Raw genomic sequence first — 18,946 nt, forward strand, 5'->3', positions numbered from 1 at the left:
AATACTTCCAAATATAACAAGCTAAATTTAATCCTCTAATATGTCCAAAGAAAACTTACTCCAGATGGTTTTTTGTTCACAACAGAAATCTTCATCATATCTTCTTATGTAATTTTTTGCTCTCTAATACCCTTTTTGTCTCCGATTGTGCTACATGTACATAATGATTTACATATTGGTTCGCATACATATAATGTAGTGAAATAAAATTGGATCAGAATTTCTTCAACCAAATAATTAAAAAAACTTCCCCACTCTTTTTTCGACACCTCATCTATATGTAAATCATTATGTAACTCCCTATGTACAAGTAGCATTATTCTTTTGTCTCACACATAGCTACTATAAAAAATAAAAAATACTAAAGATGCCAAAAGCCTAAGCAAGAGGCAAAGTGGCAGAGTCAGAGAGATAATAATTACTCAAAATGTCGAATATACAGAATATTTCCAGGAGAAATAGTGGAATATAGTTAATGGTTCTAATAGGACATAAAAAATCATCCAGTAAAAAAAAAAAATTATGTGCTTACATGTTGGAAGAATCAATATAGTTGCAGACAACAACAATTTTTCCCAGCCATAGCAATCCCCTGCACTGTATCTGTTGTTCCTGAGTAATATCTCCAAACACTCTCCACTTTTTCAGTCGTATATCATACAGGATTAAACCGTGAAGACCAGCAACCGCTAAGTACAGTCCGTCCTTGCTAGCAGCCACGTGCATAACTGGCCAGTTTTGGGAAATATATGAAACCTGGCATAAGAAAAAAATTGTGAGAAAAAACAATGTACAAGAAATTAAACAAAAACTAACTTCATCGATGTCGGTACATAACTGGAATATTGAGGTGCAAGATTTTGAGTTCTTCAGTATCTTCAGACTGCACAACTAGCAAACGATCTTCACCATAGATAACTTGGCGTACATAGGTTGTACCAGAAACACCTCTATTGAGGCAGCATTTGCCAAAAGAGAAGACAATAATCCTGTCAGAAGATCCTTCCTCAATTGAATAAAGTCTATATCCAAACTCATCCCAATGCATTAGGGAGGCACCACCCATCATCGGTTCATACTTGTGATCAGGGTTTGGCTTGATTACAGGAGATGAAGCAGAACTCAAACCTATTTGACGGATAGTAGACATCAAGCGACACCCTGAAACAGACCAAACTGTAAGTCCTCTTAACTGCCATCCAACAGCAAAAGCAGAGTTATCAGGCGTCCATGCAATACAATTGACAGGACCCGTATCTTCCACAGAATATCTGCAAAATATTAAAAAAAAATAAAAATTAAGGCATTAAATTTGCTCCAATATGAGCAAAAAAATTGGAAGATTGTTAAATAAAATAAGATATATAACAATGTCGCATATAAATTAAGAGAGAGATTTTAATTTTCGTAGAAAATGGTAAATTAAATCTCTCCTTAATGTCTTGGACAGAATTAGAATGCCATTTTTTTACTAGGTGCTCATTTTGTATGGGCTTTTAGTTTAATGTTACGATTCACATATGTGTTTATCGAAAAGAAATTATTTAATTCGTGTTTAGCTCATATAAATTAAAAGTTGCTCCTGCTACTAAGCTAAGAGCCTTGAGCATTATGCAAGGACGTGCCGTAGGAGCGACCAATTACCTTCTAGGTGAAATTGCCCCCACATAAGCGTTCTTCTTATCACAAATTATTGAAGTAGGATAATGACTAGGAAGTAGTTTCCACTTCATGGTCTTCAATTAAAATAATGATTTCAATATGCTTTTCAGAATATTTCATAGGAACGAACTTCAGCATTAAGTTTGATCAATGGGTTTATATTAACATATCATGGAGAAATTTAGAATTATCAGCCTCAATGTCAATGTGAGTTCCTAAGCATAAAAGCATTACATTACAAGATTATTTATGGTAAACGGCAATGTTCTGGTAGTCTCAATATATATCTTCTACACCAGATATCATTACTAATGAATCTTCGTAATGATAGGACATCAAATATGAGTTTTCTCAAACTATTGAACCTTCCCCTGTTCTAAGTCACATCACAGAACCAGGTCATTCCAACATTACTGACCATACAAAATCTTATTCAAGATACACATCACATAATGAACCACTTCAACTATTATACATTAAGCTCCATATCCAAGCAAAAAGAACCATAAAACAAGTCCTCAAGTAAAGTGATCGGAAAGTCAATAATTCGCACCTGTTATGCACATGAAGTATGCTTTAGTAGCAACAAAGAGCAGATCTAAAGTTAAGATCCTGGATCCCTCAAGTTTTAGGAATACATGTGCTAGTTGCTAAGAAACTTATCTCATCAATAAGAACCACAGGCTACATTCTAAGATTCTCTGCAAATGTAAAAGGCTTACCCCCAATCATGCAAGGAAACGGTACGAATAAGTGAAGCAGAGTCTGCAAGGTCATATAATTCAATAACACCTCTTTGGGTGCCAACAGCAAGAATCTGTTGCTCTGAAGCAACCGCTGCACATACCACATCACCAGAAGCAAACCTCCTCTCAGCTTTAATAGAGTCTGCATGCTTTAGACCTTTCTTACTTATAGAACATAACATGAGTTGTCCATCAGAAAATAGCACAAACAGTAACCTCAATGGCATGGAGAACTCAAGCTGAATCACAGCAGACTTCTGTGGGACGAAATGGTTGGACGCAAGAACGCCTTGAGTTGCACCAGAAGCAAGACCATTACCCAAAGAATGCAACAGTTCACTAGTATCATTGCTACCTAAGAGCCCAACATCAAGATGAAAAGCACCATAGAACTGCATACAACAACAATATATAATAATGAGCCAATCTATTGCATCAGGTTACGTCAGTTAAAATTTATAACAATCTTCAAATTATTTCAAGCTAAGAAGAAAGCAGAACACTTAAACCTTCACCCATGCTGAAAAGTTCAACTAGAGAACATAATAGCTTCATGATAAGACTTATGAGTACAAACTTCTTCTTCTTCTTTTTTTTTAGGTAATCGCGAAATTTTATTAATCATAAGATAATACACAAGAAGTGCATTATCAATTTAAACAAGATAGAAATAACATAAAATTAGGCAGCCCTTCTATCGAATTAGTAGCTGGAGCATTAAACTAGGTATAAACTAAGTATACAAAGTCAGATAAAACAATTCTCTAAACTACTCTGTCGTCCGTGTTTGATCTTCAAAACAGCGATCGCTCCTTTCTCTCCACACACACCATATAATGCATCCTAAAATAAAATCCCAAACAAGCTTGCTATTCTTATCTCAAAGCTTTCTCCTCCATGCGTGCACCACGTCCTTTATACACCTTAGCAATACCCAATTCATTTGTTGAGAAGCCAGAATATCGTTCAACAACCAACGAACATCATCACAATGAATGAACAAATGGTCAATCATCTCCCCATCCTTCTTACACGTATAGCACCACTCGATTATATAACAACCTTTTCTTCAAAAATTGTCCACCGTTAACATCGCCCTCTCACAACCATCCACAGTAAAAATGCCACCCTTGGAGGCAATTTACATTGACATACCCCCTTCTAGGGGAATGAACTCTCCACAAGTTTCGATAAGGATCTGAAATAAGTGAGAACGGAGAAAATACCATTTCGTGCCACCCTCCACCTGCTACAATCGTCCTCTCCTACCCGGATGTGCACCTCATGCAAAGAGGTCAAAAACAACGCATGATCATCAAATTCTCAATCCTGTAAACCCCTCCCGAGAACGATGTTCCAGCTAAGACTCCCATTATGTATGGATATTACATCATTCATCGTAGCAGAAGGCTCCAAAGCAATGCGATGCAAAGAAAGAAACCGCACTTTTAGTAGTTGATCTCCACACCAACAATCTTCCCAAAATCTGACATTTGTACCATTCCCTACCACAAAAGGTAATCTATCCCGAAAATTGCTCCATCCCTTCTTAATATATCTCCACACACTCACCCCATAAGAACCACGACTCTCACCCGAACACCAACCCCCCCTCCATAACACCATACTTCACCCCTATGATTTCTCTCCAAAAACTCTTCCTCTCCGCTCCAAATCGCCAAAGCCACTTGCCCAACAAGGCATTATTGAACAATACAAGGCTCGTTAATCCAAGACCTCTCACCCCAATAGGGGTGCAAACATCGCCCCATTTTACCAAATGAATTTTCCTCTCCCCCCAACCCTACCCATAGAAACTTCCTTTGAATCCTCTCGAATTTATTTGTCACCTCAACGGGAATAGGAAACAATGACATAAAATAGGTTGGGAGATTAGAGAGAGTAAATTTAATGAGAGGAAGACGGCCTCCATTTGAAAGGTAAGAGTACAAACTTCTTAAATAAAAAAATGACAAAGTTGATGATGACCACTAAATTCACATACCTCACCCTTCCAGGAAATGTTATACAGCGACCCATCTGAAAGTCCAATTAGCATGTGCTTGTTATCACAAATAATGTTGCTCCTGTCATAAAGAAAGAAAATCAAAATTAGAGTATCTCCAAAAAACTCTTTAAACATGAGATGCTCTCTATTTTAAAGAGTCAACCCTAAAAATCATTCTTCTAAAGACTCTTTAAATTAACATTTTACTTTAGATAGTGGGATTAGCCCTCCAAATTCATTCAAAGTGTTTCAATTTTTAATGTAGAAAAATAATAAAATAATCTAAGAAAAGGCTAGTTAAAATAATAGATAAAGAAAAATAATAAATATTTTTTGGGAGTAGTATAATTAAGTGTAAAATATAAAGAGCTTATTAGAATATTTCAAATTCTTAACTCTCTAAATTTATAGATGCTCTCCAAATGATAGAATACGCTCTTTGGAGATACTCTTACAGTGAGATTTAAGGGGGGAAAAGGGTACAACAAACTGTAAAAAGGCCCATAAAAAGGACAAACAATTTCATCAATCAACTTTTTCTCTACACATTTATCCAACTCAACCATATGCAATACAAAAGAAAAGTGGCAGAAAGCATGAATCTTCAGGTGTTAAAAAATGAAGAGAAAATTTTTAAGCAGTGGATCAACGTTACGATGCATAAGATAGATTGGACCATCAGATGAGAGACTATTCTATTCTAAAAGAATATGAAAGTTCAAACTTCAGTTTTATCAACAAAATGAGATAAATAAATCTAAACATCAAATGTTTGATGCTTGCAAAATCATGAAATTGCCAACGCTCAACATCTCAAAATCCTTGCCTTAACATGCACCTCCTTTACATCACATTGAAATTAGTTCCAATTAGCACATAATTCGTATAGATATTAAATAAAAGTAAAGTAACTATGGAGAGGAAAGAATTAAATCAATGAACCAAGGTTGTATACTTTTTACATTTATATGCATAAACCACACAATTTATCATACAAGGAGAAGTTCCTGGAAAACATTCTTGCTTTTCCATAGTTTCACCCAGATCACCACCCAAAAACACATGCACTCTTTCACAGGTACAAGAAAGTATTTAATTAGTGAGCTTCCCTAAGTGTGGCCAAGGTAAACAAATTTCATGTAAGTCCGTAATATTAAAAAATCCAAAAGCAAAAAATACTGTTGGTGCTCTTTTTCTTGTAATCACCATTAACCATTTCTTGCCCACCCGCCACCACAACGCAAACCCCCTTTTCGATTTATTTGTCATCCTTGAACAGCATTTCCATTAAAGTTTATTATAAGAAACTAACTTTATTGTCCGACTAATTTTTTCCGTCAGATTTCTTCGGAATGCTTTCTGAGTTTTGTTACTATGGATTTCAGCAGTGTTCCACAATTTTAACAGGATAGCTCTAACCTCAAGCTGTATATTCAGCTCTAAAAATCTCACAGAATTTTCTAAAACCAGATGGCTAGCACATGCAGTCTCTGAATTAAGTGCTGACCCATTTACCATTTAGTTTTAGAACAATTAAAGAAATGACCATTTTTAAGGAATGGTTCAGACAACAAAATGCCATGCAACAGAAGAGGACAAACAGAGACCTGAATTTTTCAGTCTTGCTAAAGTCACAATGTGTTGCCCGATTATCAACCATCACAAGCTGTATTGGTTCTACGAACATTCAACCAAATCTCTGCAAATTAATGTCATTTCTTTTACCGCATGTTCTCTCTCTCTCTCTCTCTCTCTCTCTCTCTCTCGCTAACAAGATTTTAACAATTGATTTCTCATTGGCTTCATCTAGAAATGGCATTCCTAATGTTTAGAGAAGTTTGTATGGAACTCAGATCTTTCATTAAAATTGCTGGTCCATCACTAGCTATACCATTGTGTAAGAAATGAAGTTCAAAGCTACACATTAAAATTTTGAAAATCCTCTGTAATGTAAGAAGAAAGGCACTTACGCAGTCAAGTTGTTATCTGCAAAGGGAACTTGCTCACTGAGAAGTAAAGAAATATTTATCAGAGACAAACCAGTTGGCTGCTTCCCGCCAATTTGTATCCTCTTTTCCGTAAATTGAACCTTAAATATGTGTAGAAAAAATGAAGATGTCTGCCAAAAAGCAACGAGTGTAAGTAACAGGGTTCTGTGGAACACAACAGAAGATCTATTACATAAACTAAGTAGAAGGTCGAATAAAGATCGTAGTTCAAAAAAATGATTTTCCTTCAAGAGTGATAGATTGAGTTACACTTGGCACCAATTTAACAAATGGGGATACAGCGACTCAAAATATCCCAAATTTGATCAAATTATAAACAAAATCACCAGGAAATTCATCTAAAGTGCCCTATACGATGACTTGGTTTATCCCTGAAGTTCAGATAAAATCAGTACACCGGTAATGCAACACTTACAAGAACGGCAATCAGCTTAGAGTCGGGGCTCCAAACCGCCTGCAAATTCTCCCCTTGTATCCGAATCGAAGCTGCGTCTCTCTTATACTTCCCTAATCTCAATCTATGCTGCAATTCCACAAATTACGCATATACACAATCAATCACAATCAAACCGGAATGTACGTAAAATACATATGTACATACACTTGTGTGACCTGAGAGGAGGACCAGAGCTCGATGTGAGAAGGAGAGACGACAAGGACCAAGCGATTGGCGACCTTGAGGTAGACGATCTGCTGTGTGGAGGGGAAACTCGGTAATTCCAATGGAATCACCTGCGGCCATCCATATGCCATATACATCTTCGTGTAAGTATATCCGAATGTAAGTGTAGATATACAAAGAGGGAAGAACGAAGAACAGGAAATCTAAATCTAGGGTTCTGTAAAAGGAGATCCAAATGGGATCGACGCCATTTTTAGGTGGAAGAAGAGGATTCGAGATGTTCGAAGAACAAAGACTGGTACTCCCCTACTATTTTCTACATTGCGGAACTTTTGGAAATATAATTAAGGAAAATTCCATTTTGGGTCTCACTCTTTGCTAAGTTGTGCAATTAGGTCATTTACCTTCCAGTATTATAGCATTTGAGTCCTTAACAGTCTATTCCCTACTATGCCCTTGTTTGATATAACTAGAAAGTTTAATTAAAAAATCAATAATTAATTTTAACCACAAATTTCATGGGATCAAAAAATTTTATTAATTTTTTAATCACATTTTTCATTAACTTTTATCAAATTTTATTATAAATCTGATTTTTAACAAACCAAACATGGAATATAACGACACAACATGCCCCACCTTCTCATTTGCCACTCCACGTTTTTCCAACTCTAAAGCCCATTCTCAGGGCCAGCTCTGAGAATTTGGAAGCTCTAGATGATTAATTTTTTTGAGGCCCTCAAACACAATATTTTTATAATCGTAAAACTGGTTAAATATTTAACCAAATAATGTTTCTATATTAAAATGAAGATTTCACGCAATTCAAGAGATATTGTAGCAAAATAAATCCCCTCTCACAACTCGAGAGATTAGACTAGTAGAATATTTAACATTCTCACATTTTGAGATGCAAAAGGAATTGGTACATTCATTGAGGAATTAAATATAATAATGCAAATGTAAAATTCATATATTAAATTAACTATTTTTCACTAACATGGAGAATATATAATAATTTTTATCTCTTCCTATTTTGTGTACCGTGAAGTAATACAATAGGTGCAATTTTGTGACTAAAAGGAAATTGTTCTTAATTTTGATTTCCTCTGTCATAGTGGTATATTTCTTAATTGACAAAAATACGAAAGTAAAATAATTTAATGATGTCAAATCTGCTTTCCTTACAATAAGGTCAAATTTGTTTTGAAAAAGTTTCTATACTAGTATCAAGTCAAAAATCTAAATTTTGTTTTCATGATGCCAAAAATCTCTATTATTTGGAATGATCATCAAAAAATTCAAAATTAAAGATAGTTTTGAAGGCTTTTTTTGTGAGGCTCTCAAAATTATGAGACCCAAGGCAATGGCTTAGTTTGTCTTGGGCCAGGCCAGCCTTGCCCATTCTTTAGCCATTAATAAATTTGAACTAATTGCCACCCATATCAAACTCCTTTGAAGGTAGATATTGTGTAGATTGATGTGCATTACAATGAGTTATCATACTCATCTTATTTGTGAGTTTGAAAGTATACTTATTATATTATTAAACATTTAGCCGTAGATAATGTAGAACCTTAACCAAGTCATGCAAATATGTGAGAATGAGATACTCGAATGACTGAGGATTTGGAGCCTGTTTGGGAGTAATTTTTTCTCCCAAAAATTTGATTTTTTATTATTATTTCAATCGTCATATTTGACTTCTTCTCTCACAGGTGGACCCAATTTTTCTCCTAACTATCAAAAAATCAATTTTCAAAATCACTCCCAAACAGACTCTTAATGACTGTTTGGAAGCTGTGGTATATGAGGTTCAAAAGAAAGTCGCATTTGGCAACAATTGGGTGGTGGCTTATTTGAAATTGGCGGTATTTGGATTTTTCCTTTATATTTTTATTTTCTCTTTCCATTTCTTCTATCTGTCATTGTAAAAAAATGATGCTCGTCATCTATTCAACTAAAGTTATGTCATATTAACAACTAACGATTATATGTGATAAATATCATTTATTATCTTGACAGACATGTCATTTTTGCTGGTAAAATTTAATGAGTAACCATATCGACATAAATATCGAAGTGTAGTTGATTGAAATCAAATTAAAATGAAGTTAGCTAAGTGAAAATAAAGAATGCTATTGGATTGTACAAAATCACTCTACAATAACCCAATTGACACTGAGTAAAAATATGGTTACCATGAACGAATTTGTGCATTTGAAAGTCAAAATCACTGTTTAAAACCTGCAGCGTTAATATATTTAGCCTAAAACTTATTCATTTAAAATTTTTATTTACTTATAAGTAAATTTTTTAAGCTTAGCGAAACATGAAATTTGAGTTTTTTTTTTTTTTTTTCCGAAAGTATCAAATTGGACTACAACTTTTCTCTATTATTTCATAAGAATTCGAGAAATAAATTCATATCCAAGGAACACTTTTACAGTACTTGACTAATAATTAAAACTTTAATCCAATCAAGACTGATCTTGCTATTAGAATAATAAATTGGCATTTCACTTCTTGGAATACATTGATTCAACTTTGCCATCATTCCCACCAAGAAGCATATATTTATCCTTCCTTGTCAACTGAGTGCATTCAAATCCAAGAACACCTGCCAAGATTTTCTGTACATGATTCGCCACTTCAAACGGCGATTTTCCGCCGCCCTTTACCGTCATCTCCTCCGGCAATCGATCGAGGAACGTGGCCTCATAAGTCGGCCGGGGATTCATGAAGTAGAAATAAGGATCCCAGAATTTGACACCCCTCACGGTGGTGCCGTGGAACATGTTCTCTTTCAGGTTCATCGCCACCGGCACAATCCGATCGCTCAATTCAGCAAACAAAGCACTAAATCTCAATAGATAAGGCTCTCGGCAGGTGGTTCCCTCCGGGCAAACCACTAGATCGCCCTTCTGAAGGAGTGACTTGATCATGGCGGCGTCGGCTTCCCGATCACGGGTCAGTGCCACTGCAGGGATCGGCGAGAGAAACCTCGACAACTTGCTTACACTGTATGTAACGCATGAGACTTTCCTACGGAGTGCGATGGCGATGATTATAGGATCTAGGGCTGTGCGGTGGTTGCAGACGTAGAGGTTGCCGGGACAGCCTGGCGACGGCGGAGGCGGTATCGTGCCTTTGATTACGAGTTTGATTCCCAGCATGGCGTATGAGTAACGGACAATCCTTTCCGGTAAAGGGAGATTGAAGTAAACTCTGATAAGGGAGAGAATGAAACCGAATGGGAGCCAAATGTAGGTGATGAGGGCATTGAATGGAGTTGGGCACTGGACGAATCGGCCGTCGTGGAAGATTAGCCGGCTTTTCAGGCGGTCAAGTTGCAACGGAGTGGCGGTTTTGCTTGGGTGCACCATGTAACCCTTCTGCAGGAGCACAAAAATGCTTATTAACCATATAGATTTTTGAGGTTAGAAAAAATAATTTTTATGGAATTTTTTTATTATTATATATCAGCTCGATATATATATTAAAAAAAATTATCTGCCTCTGTTTAAGTCCAAATAGAAGACCTCTTGGCCGATCAATTATGGCAGTTGAAATGGTAAATGTTATGTCCTTAATCGATATAGAGTTATACTACAATAACAAATTTAAAAAACAAAGGATATGTGGAGCAACATCATTGAATAATTAAAAAAATCAATAAAATAAATACACGCAGCACATGTCAAAGCCCTATTTGAGTAGCATTATTGATGAATATATTGTCACAACCATTACATTTTTACATGTTATATAAGTTGTTTAGCTAAACATTGGTAAAAACCTAAAAGTCAAAATCCATAATTTTTATCAACTTTGCAATCATATATTTATCAAATTAAAGTTGTGCAAGTCGAATAGATGATAAAATTTTAATAATGTTTTATCAAAATTTAGATTAACGTGAATTCGAGAAAAGAAGAAAGAGAATTAAGCTAACCTTACAAATAGACATGAAATCATGATCAGACTCTCGATCTCCGATCCCAAGATCAGGCTTTTCTTCTCCAAATTCCTTCAAAATAGACAGTTTTTTCCATTTTCCCACCAATACCCCAGGCTTCTTCACAAATCCAGTAGCTCTTTTCGTCTTTGGATTCACCTCAATTTCTGTCCCAATAACCTTATCACACCCCAAGAAATCTTTAGCAAAGGGTTCAACCATTACTGTTGGATTTGCAGTAATTATAACTTTTCTCTTACATTTGTCAAAAACTTCAAAACTTTCTTGCCTCACGTTTGATGCATAGAATCTCGGAAGAACTGCGCGTGAAGCAAGATCGATATCGCGGAGTTTAAGGCCAGAAAAGGAGATGAAAATGAGCATTTGAATGGCTAGGGCTTCAGAGATGAAGATGTAGGCTATAGCTATCAGAGGGAATGATAGGAGGAGGATTAGGCCGCGGAGGAGGCTACCGGCTTCCACGGCCACGAGCATGAAGTAAGGGAAGGAAGAACGGGAGATTAGAAGGGTGCCGTCGAGGTCCGCCGCTATAGAGTGGTGGTTCACGTCGATGTCGCATTTTTCTATTGATGGAAAGGTGGTGGTGGTTTTTGGATTTGGAAGAGACATGACTCAGTTTTTGCTGGAGCGCAAGAAATATCTGTGATGTAATTTCTATATAAGCATGTATATATACACGAGTGTGGCTTGGGGTGGAGGGCTTGTTCGCAATTTAAATCAATGATGTATGGACTTTGAAAATGTAAAAAGTCAAAGGGTAAATGCTGGAATTAGGGTAAAATATTTATATAAATAAATAGAAACAGAGTTAAGGGTCCGTTTGATTGCAAAAATAAAATTGAATTGAATTAATAACGAATTTTAGGAAATTGAATTGTTTAGAAATTATTTTCTTAGAAATTGTAAATTATTGTATTTAATTGACATAATTTTTCATGTGAAAAATATTAAAATAAAAGTGTTTTTTGATGTTAGTTTGACTTTATTTTACATGAAAAGTGTTAATTAAATAACTATATTTATTGGTATTGGGGATGAAATATGTTTCCATTGCTAAGAAAAAAAATGAGAAAATCATCTATCTTTTGGTGTTCGTTTGACTTTATTTTATATGAAAATTATCAATTAAAGGGAAATGTTTTTTTATAATAATTCTTATAATTTGTTTCCATTGTCAGAAAAAAAAGTAAACAGTGGGTTGAAAAACTAATTCCCACTGATTTTCAAAGAAAACCAAGAAAATCACAATTTCCAAAACAAACAAGAAAATCAAATTCCATAGAAAAAATGCCCAATCAAGCACCAACAAAGTTGAAAAATAGAATTCATTTTTCATTTTCATTGGAATTCAAGGCCAATCAAACATGGCCTAAGCGATTTATTTTTTTGATTTTCTAACTTTATAATTGAATCGATTTTCGATTGTTTAGTCGTTCTAAGACCGTTTTGGTAACACAAACGTAAATGAGTTGCTAGGGCTATTTTATCGAGTGAGGTGGTCGGAGCGAAGGTCCGATTTTAACATTTAAATGAGGGGATAGAGGTCAAATGACACTATTGCCCTTGGAGAGAACAAGGATGGAGTTGGTAGGTGGGAGTATTTTGTTATGGTAGATAGGAAAATAACAGGAGGTCTTGTTCTGGTAGTGGGATTTGAAAGTTAAGGGGGGTATTTGAGCTACATTATTTTGGTAATAATGCATTCTTCAATAGTGTATTGATGGAAAATGTGTGATTAAAAAATAAGAAAATTTTTTTATTTGCATGTAATATTATTTTATTGAAAAATGTGTGGTTGAAATGATGTCAAATCACTATTTAAGAATGCATTTTTTTGAAATAACGTGGTTCAAACAGGCCATAAGATTCTTATTCAAGAAATTTTCTAATTGTGGTAGAACTTTTGAAAAGTCAAAAATTACGTATGAATTTAAAAAAAAATGTTTTTAAACATATTTAAATAATTTTTCATCTGTCCAAAAGATCGTTTAGAAAAAATTCACTTGAAATAACTATCTAAAAAAAACCTTTTGCAAGAAGCAGAAACCATACCCAATGGACCCTTAACAAGCTCTTTTGACTTTAGTTAAATTGGTATATAAAAACCGTTTTCTCGCATAAGGCAAATCTCTATAAAATCGACTTCTAATTTTGAAAATTCATTTATGAAAGTCATTAGATTTTTTTTTTTTTTTTTTTTTTTTTAAGATGCGCTTGGTGCTTAATATTAAATCTCTTTGCAAGAGATATCGTTGGTCATTGGTCTAGACCATTCTACCTAGAGAACTCCGTAGATTGAACCTAAATTTCAAGGAAAGCGGTAGCTCAATAATAGCATAAAATTAAATTCTACTAACATGAGACATTTGTCAAAAAGATACATTTTATACACAAAAATGTTCATTTTTCCAAAATCTTGAAATTTATAGAAGAAAACTAACTATAAACATCACAACCGTGGAGAAAATTAGACGTGACCCTTGAATTTTTGCCTAAATAGATCATAGATGGCAGCATTTCATAAAATGTCAAAATCAAAATTATTAAAAGAATGAAATAATTGATAAAACAGAGGAAACAATCGAAATTATTTTTGAAATTTTGCATCATCATCAACGGAATCACCAAACCTTGAACATCTGTCATACATGGAAACAACAACTTTCCTAGAATTAAATTTTGTTGACAAATCTCACATTGTTTCTGCATGGCATTAATTCTTGTGATAAGGTAAGTTGGTGGACCGTCATTATTTATTAATGAAGAGAAGCTGTATTTGTTGGTTGGCACTTTATTACGATTTGTTTGGAAAAAAATTTAAGTTTCATATTTTTTTGCACTTAGTTAAGACTCGTATCAGTGAACTAACATATTCGGGCCACCAGTGTACAATTTGGTGCCCCACTCAAGCCTAATCTCCAACTATATACCCAACACATTGAAATCAATATTACGTACATATATGGAGCATGTTTGAGCTTCATCTTTTTGATAAAAATACATTTTGAAAAAGTGGTTTAATAGAGAATATACGGTTAAAAAATAAGGAAAAGATTTGGGTTTTGCATGTAATATTAGTTTATTGGAGAATGTAATATTGAAATAAGAGGAAAAAAAATGTATTTTTAAAATAATTGGGGTCAAACAAGGATACAGAAAATTTCAAGTTTGTCTATGAAGCATGTATCTAATTAAAATCTTGCCATTGGAGTAGTTTAGTTGATGCATAGGCAAATTTCATAGAAAGAGTCATTTGAGAATCGAGATCTCTAGTTCCGAGAGAGTGACTAATTCCTAAAAGAGATTTTTCTCATGAAAATGCACTTAGAGGAAGCCGCATTGGATCAATTTTCTCTGAAAACTATTCTAATTAAAAGAACCACTTTTATAAATTAACCGACTGGGGGTATGAAAGTCATTTTTAACCTATAAAATTCTTTTAAATTTTAAAAGATCCTGTCATACGAATCCTTATTCTAAAGGAATATCAAGTTGTATAAGACGTATAAATTTCGTGTTGACCTCAACCTTCAAAATTAATGTAAAACGAACTTATGTTTTATTTGTTTTGCACTCAGACAAGACTTCTATTACGTACAACTCAAGCCTAATCTCCAATTATACTACACATAGACTTTTATGTGTGTATACATTTAATTAGTTGGTCTAATATGTGGAAAAATGGGTTGGGAAACCTTGCATTTTCCATATGGATCCAACATGGGGTGCTAGGGTTGGCTAACTGTCAATTGGGGTGCTGACTTAGTCAACTACACTAAATGTACGTTGTTCCACAATCCATGTTACCTGCCCACCTAGGTTTATACTTCATACCACAAATTTGTGATTTTTATTCAAATTTGTTTATTTTACGATCTAGGGCCTTCATTGTTGTTAAAATAATTTATTATCATATCAGCACATCAACTTTCGTTAGCAAATGAGAAGAGGTTCTTGAGGCCGGGGGAGATTTGTTGTCCCTATTCGAGTATTACCTATCTGCATTTTTTAAGTATCAGTACATCATATTGTTAACAAAGGGAAATACATCATTTAAAGGTAAAGTGTTAACATCTTTCTATTTGTCAATAAAACATAATGTTGCCAAATCTTAAAAAGTTAGTAAAAGGGTCACTAAATAGGGACAAAAACGGCCTTGAAGGGATTATACATTAGCTCAAGTGTGAAATGAAGTCTATGTTTATAAAAATCTAATTTTTATCTGTACATTTAGAAAGATCACAAGTACCTATCAACTTATTTACCACAAAATGATCGCTTAGTAAGGTCCTGTTTGATAGCCATTTTTATCCAAATGCATTTTTTGCTCTTTTTTTTTTTTACCAGACATTATTTATTAAAATAATATTATACTTAAATAAAAAATATTTTCTTATTTTTTAATTACATATTTCCCATTAATTTACTATTTTAAAATATATTTTTAAATAAAAATGGGTCTCAAACACCTTCTAAATAACAAGGGTAATACTACGGTAAATAGTAAGTTTATTCATCTGTTTAAAAACTCTCTCACAAACATGGAATTATCTAGAGGAAAGTCAAAGACTCTAGGATGACACAAAGTGAAAAATAGTTTTAATTTTCCTATCTCCTTGAATAAAGGTTTCTTTGCACACTCATGCTTTGAGATTGTTTAGGTCTTTTTTGGGCTCATAAAAACATGTTTGACCAGCTTATTTTTTAAGAATAGACCCAAACATGATCCTCTTTCACTTAATGGACTCTGGCCCAATAAGCCCCATAGTCAAATTAGGTGGGCTTATCTAACACAGCCACAGATCCTTATCAGGCCCCAGGGCGTAGTTGGCCAAGTGAATGGTCATTGGACCCAAATTGTCTGGATTTCATATTTTCAACATCTTTTTCATTTTTCAAACTAATAATAATATATTATTTTGCTTAATTGAATAGTATTTCTAGAGCCTGAAATAATTTAAAAACAAAAGAAATTTATTTATTTTTATTTTTAACAACGGTTATGTTTCTTCTATAAAACCTGTGCATAATCGGAAATTACACTAGAGAGAAATATTCATAAAGTTAATTGTACGAGGCTTAGGTAATAAATTAGCCAAGATTTGTGGCTTTGGAACTCAATGTCAATAAACTTATGACAAGAGGTTGAGGAATGAAAACGAATAAATTGCATTTTCAACTCGATTTGTAAGTTATTAGGTTTATACTATCTGTAAAGATCAATAAATTGCATTTTCAACTTGATCTGTAAGTCTGTACTATCTATAGGTTATTAATTTCACACTTAACATAACCTCGTTGCCTAGTGCGGTATTTTTTTTTTTTTAAATGACTACATTGCTTAGTTCAACAGAAAAAAAAATCAAAAATCCATTGAAATCCCAATCTAGTCATATGCAGCATTTAGAAATAATAGGGTATGCGTATTTGTGGTCAACCAAGAAGAGGTCCAGAGTGAGTAAATCAGAGAATGCTTCATCTTTATTTATCTTCTTACCAAGAAATTCCCTCATCTTTTGCAAAAAGCTACTCCACGATGATAAAGTCTCATCTTGTATGTTGGCCTAAGCGACGGTATTAAAATTGAATTCTCGAATATGTTCGGAGCTCTCAAAATGATGTTCTAGTTATACAAAGAAAATTTAAAAGAATTGTGAAAACAAATCAAGACCCAATTGATACAATCAATTCACATTAATAATCTACCGATCCACCTAAATAATTTATTTCGACCTTTAACGCTTTACCTAGTCTTGATGTCAATGTTGGATCCAATTTGGAAACCTCGATTCAGAGCATCCGTAAAATTTAATTTTAATTTAAGCTGGTAAAATATAAGTTTTGTTCATATATATTATATGATTCACGACTTACAATTCACTTATTATTCATATTATATGAGGTTCAAGTGTGACAAATTTTTTAAAATACAAGTGGCAAACTTGCTATCGAAAAATAAGTTAGGGACTAATACCTCAATTTTCCCAACTCAGTCGATGAGTCAGTTTTTCACCTCTCCCAGAAAATCCTCTCTCTCTCTCTCTCTCGTTTATCCATCTCCACTATCGCCGACAACCGCCATTTCCACAATTCAAAGCTTCCCATCTTTGCCTTCAGGTAACTCTAACTTCTCTCTTTCCATTCACAAAGCTGTAAATCTATATATTATGGGTTTGCTTTCTTTCTTTTTTCATTTTCTATTTACTTGCGTGTATCAGTCAGATTTAAGCGACGCGCATAATGTTTATTAGTTCCATGATCAATCCTATTGTTTTAAAATACGATTAATCTCGATGTATTCATATGCTATATTGATTTTGTTTTGTTTATAATTTTCTGGTTTAATATGGTTGGTTTGTGGGCGACATGAAATGGGGATGTCTTTGAGCTCGGATGGGGATTAGGGTTTTCCGAAGTAACATTTTTTAAATGCTTTAGAGATTTATATTATTTATTTTTTGGGATTTTTGACCGATTCAGATGTTTGGTTGCTTGGGAAATGAAGATGATAAGTCCAATGAAGTGTAAAATTTTAGCCCACCCTTTTTTCATGTTGTTGGTCCAAACAAGTATTAATACTAATAATTTTGAGTAAATTCCAAGGTTTTGGATCTCTGTTAACACTTTTAAGTTTCTTGCTTTATTGAGAATAGATAGTCATTTTGTGCTTTGTTTGACAAAAAGAGTCTGGAAGAATATATCACTTTTTAAGAATTAATCAATAATAAATATAGTTGTGTTCTATTAGGAAACTCGAGGATAATATGAGCAATATAACAAGCATTTGAACGAGTAGGAAAAAAGAGAAATTTGAATTACATTTTTGGTAGCACTGTTTAGGGTATATTGAATGGACTTTCAATCAAGCAAATAAAATATTATGAATTTATTATTGGATATTTTTCATTATTTGAAACACTAGATGATGTTTGATTCTGACATATAATTATCAAATAATTGTGGATTTTTTTTTTTTTAAATTTCAAATATTGTTTTGAAATGTCTAAAAATAATTATAATGCCCAAGTAACTATGATGCACCATCATGGACACGTGTGTCCGACATGATACGTTTCGTATATGTCGACACGTGACTTTTCAAAAAAGTATCAACATGACAAGTTGATTAAATTCTTTAATAATCTTCATTTATATAGTATAAATTTAGTTTTATACTAGTTATTAATTAATTTTTTTGAAATTTTTTAGATACGAGTACCTATTTATTATTTACTAATAACTTTGAGTTAAAAAATATATAATATTTTTAATAAAGAATAAAAAATGTTTATGGTAGAGTGTCCGAGGAGTGTCGGTATCGATGTGTCCGACACTTCCATGCTATAGAGCCAAGTAACTTCCTCATCGCTATAAACGGTGAAGATGTATAAGATGCTAAACATGCCGCTATGATCACCATTTAGCTACTTCTGGGTTCAACTACATATCTTTTACTAAGCAACATTTTTTACGTAATTATCGACTTTAAAGATATCAAAGCCTACCCCCCTCAATTTAAGATTCTTTGCTTATAAAAGTTGTTGCCCACACCTATTATCCTCCTCCTAGCTTTTTAAGAGCGCTGGATATCTTGACAAATAGTGGAAAACTTGTTCTTGTTGCTTCGGAAAAATCTTATAGTTGAAACTTCATTATAATGCCCACTAACATGCTTAAAGAAGACATTTCATGTAATTATGTTTTAGTAAATAACACAAACATGTGGTGGATCTTTCCTTGTAGATATAACACATACTGTAAAGGGAAGTTACCATAGTAATGACCATCTGCACTATTTGCCACAGGAACATACTTTTGAAAGAACTAAATCAGGACATCCCTTGTTGCAATTTTGAGTTGCAATGACAGAAGTTGACAGCGAAATAATAAAACCTGAGGTACATTTTACATGTCAGTTTT

General features: G+C 33.8%; 2 protein-coding genes across 3 annotated transcripts; both read right to left on the reverse strand.

Annotated features, from left to right (window-relative positions):
* Positions 1-510: 510 nt before the first annotated feature.
* LOC111411719 (guanine nucleotide exchange factor subunit Rich-like) lies at positions 511-7,367 on the reverse strand. 2 transcript variants are annotated; one of them, XM_023042289.1, is made up of 7 exons: positions 7,038-7,367; positions 6,841-6,948; positions 6,387-6,535; positions 4,414-4,495; positions 2,385-2,800; positions 839-1,271; positions 511-756 (listed from the first exon to the last, which is right to left on the reverse strand). In XM_023042289.1, the coding sequence occupies exons 1-7, from the start codon at positions 7,182-7,184 to the stop codon at positions 529-531; spliced, it is 1,563 nt and encodes a 520-aa protein (XP_022898057.1). In that variant the 5' UTR covers positions 7,185-7,367; the 3' UTR covers positions 511-528. The 2 variants fall into 2 exon arrangements, with proteins under 2 accessions (XP_022898057.1, XP_022898058.1); XM_023042290.1 differs by having other exon boundaries at positions 7,027-7,367.
* Positions 7,368-9,422: 2,055 nt separating this feature from the next.
* LOC111411720 (probable glycerol-3-phosphate acyltransferase 8) lies at positions 9,423-11,678 on the reverse strand. Its single transcript, XM_023042292.1, has 2 exons — positions 11,003-11,678; positions 9,423-10,442 (listed from the first exon to the last, which is right to left on the reverse strand). The coding sequence occupies exons 1-2, from the start codon at positions 11,633-11,635 to the stop codon at positions 9,567-9,569; spliced, it is 1,509 nt and encodes a 502-aa protein (XP_022898060.1). The 5' UTR covers positions 11,636-11,678; the 3' UTR covers positions 9,423-9,566.
* Positions 11,679-18,946: the final 7,268 nt, after the last annotated feature.

Source organism: Olea europaea, chromosome 16, assembly GCF_002742605.1.
Source record: "Olea europaea var. sylvestris chromosome 16, O_europaea_v1, whole genome shotgun sequence".
Taxonomy (NCBI): Eukaryota; Viridiplantae; Streptophyta; class Magnoliopsida; order Lamiales; family Oleaceae; genus Olea; species Olea europaea.